Source organism: Lolium perenne, chromosome 3 (genome assembly GCF_019359855.2).
Source record: "Lolium perenne isolate Kyuss_39 chromosome 3, Kyuss_2.0, whole genome shotgun sequence".
Classification (NCBI taxonomy): Eukaryota; Viridiplantae; Streptophyta; class Magnoliopsida; order Poales; family Poaceae; genus Lolium; species Lolium perenne.
Genome location: NC_067246.2, coordinates 195046083 through 195052166, shown reverse-complemented (window position 1 = coordinate 195052166; position 6084 = coordinate 195046083). Strand labels below are relative to the sequence as shown.

Genomic DNA, 6084 nt, shown 5'->3' with positions numbered 1-6084 from the left:
TGATCCACCTGTTGCATTCACCACTTGCTTTTCGGACCATTGATAGACATGTGTAGTTGAGAGTAACATCTCAATTGGTAGAATCTTATTGATATTCTTATGCTCCCTTAAGTTCAATAATATATTTAGGTAATACTTCCTGTCGAAGATTTCCAAGATTCCCTCCACTTACGAGCGATCAGTCATCAAAGGCAATTTCTTCAACTGTAAAAGGAAATATATCCGTGGCAGGACTGTTTAGGTGCTCTTCTCAAGCCACCACAAAAGGGTCAATCATTATTTCCCTTCTCCCCTTTGCCATTTCAAATGAGACCAGTGAAAGACATGAATGGGGAACGAAAAACAAATATAACGGAGAGAGGACAACCTTCTTCTTTTGTTTTCAAATTGCCGAGCTTTTTCGGGAGATAATTTGGCTTCGTTGATCTTCAAGAGCCGAGTTTCTATTCCAGAGCGACACGTTGAGATTGGCACATGGTTGGTTTTGCTTTTTCTTTTTTACTTTTGCAAGACGGTGCTTTTCGATGTTTTTTCTTGTCTTTTTTCAACAGAAAGCTAAGTCACTTGTTCTGTTGTTCACGGAGGGAGCACTAGTAAATAAAAAGGACTTCTTGAGAGTTGAGATTACTTTACTGTGGCATACACTCATACTGTAGACTGTAGTTGAGAAGCAACTGAGCAAGGCACTAGAGGAGTTTAGCTCTCGCCGGTAAAATTCCCCAACTTGCTTCAACCCTTGTTCCCAAAATCCAAGTTGATATTCCCCAAATCCATAGCCAACAGGGAATCGCACGGCGACGATCAAGTAGGAGAAGCGCGATGCCGTTCGCCGGGACTCTCCCCTTGTCCGCCCTTCTCCTCCTCCTTGTCCTCTCGGCCGACGCGCAGCCGGTGGAAGGCCTCATGCCGGCCGGCAACGCCACTGCGACGGAAGCGGCAGAGATGTGCACCGTCTTCCACGGCGGGCTGGTGGACAAGGCGCCCGTCGCCTTGTTCCTCGACGATGGCGTGCTGCTGCCCTCGGCGTCGGGCGCGGCGCCTTCACCGGCGCCATGGCGGGCGCCTTCGCCGCCGCCGCCGCCGCCGCCGCCGCCGCCAATACTGACGGACACGCGCGCGACTACGCCTGGTGCCGCGCCTGCGCATAAAAAGGGCTTGAGCTGGCGAGCCAAGACATGGGTCCTCGCCGTGGCGATGTTGCTCGTCGTGTTCCTATCGAGGTAACCCACCAACTCCATACTTTCTTTAGCTCCTTGGTTCATTCCTATGACCGCGTGACGATGTACAAATCGATTACAACGAATTGCAAACCGCACAATATTACTCAGGCCCGAAGCGTCCCCAGCATCGCGCATCGACGGCAGTGGAGCCGATTCGCCGCTCGACGGCAACGGCGGCGGCGGCGAGTTCTTCTACTGCGCCATCTGCATGGAGACGGTTGCCGACATCCTCAAGTTCAGCGTCACCTCTTGCGGCCACGAATTCTGCTTCACCTGCGTCGCCCAGTACGTCGCCGCGAAGCTGGGCGAGAACGCCGCGCGCGTAGACTGCCCCGATCCTGGCTGCGGCGGCGCGGGCGCCGTCGAGCCGGAGAGCTGCCGCGGCATCATCTCCCCTGATCTCCTCGACAAGTGGGGTTTCCTGCTCTGCGAGTCCGCGTTCGGTGCCGGTAATAAGGTGTACTGCCCGTACAGGGAGTGCTCGGCGCCTCTTCTCGCAGATGATGGCGGGGAGGCGATCGCGCAGGCGGAGTGCCCGCACTGCCACCGCCTCTTCTGCGGCCGCTGCGCCGTGCCGTGGCACGCCGGCGTCGAGTGCAGGGAGTTCCAGCAGCTCGGGCAGGACGAGCGCGGACGCGACGATCTCTTGCTCCGCCGGCTCGCCGGCCGCCAGAGGTGGCAGCGCTGCCCCAAGTGCCACATGTACGTGGAGAAATCGGAAGGGTGCAATTACATCAAATGCAGGTGTTCTATTCTTCCTGACAAATCGCCATCTGCTCATGAGTTGTTGGTTCTTAACCGTGGAATGATCTGTGGCTTATTTGGTTCTTCAACCTTGCTTGTAGGTGTGGACACAGCTTCTGCTACAGGTGTGCATCCAAGGTGTCCGCGCTAACTCATTACTGCAACAAGTGCAAGCGGTAGCCATCTGTTTGGTTTTGTTTGATTCAGATAGACCACATTAGGGGGTGGACTAACGAGCTGCTCGGATCGTTAAGGCTCGGCTCGTTAAGCCCGTTAAGAATAACGAGCTGAAATCATTGTTCGGCTCGACTCGTTATGTTCTTGCGAGTGCTCGCGAGCAGCTCGTTAAGGACCGTTAAGGAGGCAATGGAAAACAAACATGTGTGCATTGCCTGGTGAGGAAGAGAGTAAGCATAGGTTTTTAGATCCTAATGTAGGAGTTTCAAACATGGTTAAAGAACACTATTTTGCTTGGCCCCTTCCTGCCGAATATTTGAGATAACTAAAGTGACTCGCAGTTAAAACTGGTGAAGCCTAGCTTGTTACCGATCTTAACAAGTAGCTCACGAACATAATCGGCTCGATTTTTTAGCTCGTTAACCTTAATGAGCAAAAACCAATGCTCAGCTCGGCGCGTTAACAAAACGAGTTGAGCTCAAACGAATCGAGCAAACGAGCACTCATTTAACTCGCCGAGTTTCGAGCTTTTTGTCTAGCCCTAGACCTCACCACCAAGCTACCCAGTAGTTACTTAATTGTTACTAACCGACTACTAATACTAGATCGCAAAAAGGACTACTAATACTAGTACATGGCTTCATCTTGGCCATGTTATCTCTAGCGAAAACTGAGAATCTAGGCTTGAGACGATCGTCTGGATGTACAGAACTAGTACGAGCTAGAACCACGAGTCCACGAGTGCGCTTCGCTGCGCCGGTAATGCATTTTTCACATGTGTGGATCCAAGTTGTTGTTATTCAAAGTGCATTCACAAGGTAAGCACTCTCTTGGTTTAATGAAGCAGCAAAACAGAATCAGATGGAAACGAGCTCCATGCAAACTTGCAAAGTAAAGGCCGGTAATAATAAGCTCAAGGTGCTAAATTTTCGGGATTAGGAGTTCAAGGTTTTGATTCCGACGCTTACTACAACTTTAAGGTTTATTTCAGACTTTACTCATTCACTAGTAAGCTTGCACGCGCAATGCACGTCAAAAAAATAAATATAATACAGAGTACATATTTTAAAATTTTATTATTTTGGTTTAATTGATTTTGTTGTAGTTTTGTTTATGGAGCCACTTAAATAGGTCGCATGACCCAATGGTGTATTCAATTGCTTCATGCAGGCACAACATATAGCAAAATTCACCAAGCACAAAACCAGGTACAAAATGAACAATGCCATCCGGAAAGAATTTTTTTATGTGAACTCCAAAACAATATGAAATGGCACAAATGTTAATCCGGTGAAGGAGCATCGTCAACCATATATTTTTATGCCATATAATTTATATTATATCAGATTACTCTGTGGTCTTGGATATAACAACATAGGGAACAATATAAGGGATATTCACTTTGGGACATAGGTGTAGATGCACCCATTGTTCAAAAATTATATTTCAAAATGTCCAAAAAATTTCAAAAAAAAATCAAGATGTATGTTGATACGTCTCCGACGTATCGATAATTTCTTATGTTCCATGCCACATTATTGATGATATCTACATGTTTTATGCACACTTTATGTCATATTCGTGCATTTTCTGGAACTAACCTATTAACAAGATGCCGAAGTGCCAGTTGCTGTTTTCTGCTGTTTTTGGTTCTGACCTATTAACAAGAAATCCTAGTAACGAAATATTCTCGGAATTGGACGAAATCAACGCCCAGGGTCCTATTTTGCCACGAAGCTTCCAGAAGACCGAAGAGGAGACGAAGTGGGGCCACGAGGCGGCCAAACCCTAGGGCGACGCGGCCTGGCCCTTGGCCGCGCCGACCTATGGTGTGGGCCCCTCGTGCCGCCTCCTGACCTGCCCTTCCGCCTACTTAAAGCCTCCGTCGCGAAACCCCCAGTACCGAGAGCCACGATACGGAAAATCTTTCAGAGACGCCGCCGCCGCCAATCCCATCTCGGGGGATTCAGGAGATCGCCTCCGGCACCCTGCCGGAGAGGGGAATCATCTCCCGAAGGACTTTACGCCGCCATGGTCGCCTCCGGAGTGATGAGTGAGTAGTTCACCCCTGGACTATGGGTCCATAGCAGTAGCTAGATGGTTGTCTTCTCCCCATTGTGCTTAATTGTCGGGTCTTGTGAGCTGCCTAACATGATCAAGATCATCTATCTGTAATTCTATATGTTGCGTTTGTTGGGATCCGATGAATAGAGAATACTATGTTATGTTGATTATCAATTTATGTCTATGTGTTGTTTATGATCTTGCATGCTCTCCGTTACTAGTAGATGCTCTGGCCAAGTAGATGCTTGTAACTCCAAGAGGGAGTATTTATGCTCGATAGTGGGTTCATGTCTCCGTGAATCTGGGGGAGTGACAGAAACCTCTAAGATTATGGATGTGCTATTGCCACTAGGGATAAAACATTGGTGCTATGTTCGAGGATGTAGTTACTGGTTACATTACGCGCAATAATTAATGCAATTGTCTGTTGTTAGCAACTTAATACTGGAGGGGGTTCGGATGATAACCTGAAGGTGGACTTTTTAGGCATAGATGCATGCTGGATAGCGGTCTATGTACTTTGTCGTAATGCCCAATTAAATCTCACTATATTCATCATAATATGTATGTGCATTGTTATGCCCTCTTTATTTGTCAATTGCCCAACTGTAATTTGTTCACCCAACATGTTGTTTATCTTATGGGAGAGACACCTCTAGTGAACTGTGGACCCCGGTCCAATTCTCTATACTGAAATACAATCTCTTGCCATCTTGTTCTACTGTTTTCTGCAAACAATCATCTTCCACACTATACATCTAATCCTTTGTTACAGCAAGCCGGTGAGATTGACAACCTCACTGTTTCGTTGGGGCAAAGTACTTTGGTTGTGTTGTGCAGGTTCCACGTTGGCGCCGGAATCTCTGGTGTTGCGCCGCACTACATCCCGCCGCCATCAACCTTCAACGTGCTTCTTGACTCCTACTGGTTCGATTAAACCTTGGTTTCTTACTGAGGGAAACTTGCCGCTGTGCGCATCACACCTTCCTCTTGGGGTTCCCAACGGACGTGTCAACTGCACGCATCAAGCAAATTTCTGGCGCCGTTGCCGGGGAGATCAAGACACGCTGCAAGGGGAGTCTCCACATCCCAATCTCTTTACTTTGTTTTTGTCTTGCTTTATTTTATTTACTACTTTGTTTGCTGCACTAAATCAAAATACAAAAAAATTAGTTGCTAGTTTTACTTTATTTGCTATCTTGTTTGCTATATCAAAAACACAAAAAAAAATAGTTACTTGCATTTACTTTATCTAGTTTGCTTTATTTACTACTGCTAAAATGGCCACCCCTGAAAATACTAAGTTGTGTGACTTCACAACCACAAATAATAATGATTTCTTATGCACACCTATTGCTCCACCTGCTACTACAGCAGAATTCTTTGAAATTAAACATGCTTTACTGAATCTTGTTATGCGAGAGCAATTTTCTGGTGTTAGTTCTGATGATGCTGCTGCCCATCTTAATAATTTTGTTAAACTATGTGAAATGCAAAAATATAAAGATGTAGATGGTGATATTATTAAATTGAAATTGTTTCCTTTCTCATTAAGAGGAAGAGCTAAAGATTGGTTGCTATCTCTGCCTAAGAATAGTATTGATTCATGGACTAAATGCAAGGATGCTTTTATTGGTAGATATTATCCCCCTGCTAAAATTATATCTTTGAGGAGTAGCATAATGAATTTTAAACAATTAGATACTGAACATGTTGCACAAGCATGGGAAAGAATGAAATCTCTGGTTAAAAATTGCCCAACCCATGGACTGACTACTTGGATGATCATCCAAACCTTTTATGCAGGACTGAATTTTTCTTCGCGGAACCTATTGGATTCAGCTGCTGGAGGTACCTTTATGTCCATCACTCTTGGTGA

General features: G+C 46.3%; 1 protein-coding gene across 1 annotated transcript; it reads left to right on the top strand.

Annotated features, from left to right (window-relative positions):
- Positions 1-659: 659 nt before the first annotated feature.
- On the top strand, positions 660-2420 carry LOC127338478 (uncharacterized). The gene is made up of 3 exons (XM_051364574.2): positions 660-1220; positions 1329-1964; positions 2066-2420. Exons 1-3 carry the CDS (start codon positions 820-822, stop codon positions 2142-2144), a joined length of 1116 nt encoding a protein of 371 aa, XP_051220534.1. The 5' UTR covers positions 660-819; the 3' UTR covers positions 2145-2420.
- The last annotated feature ends 3664 nt before the right edge of the window (positions 2421-6084 follow it).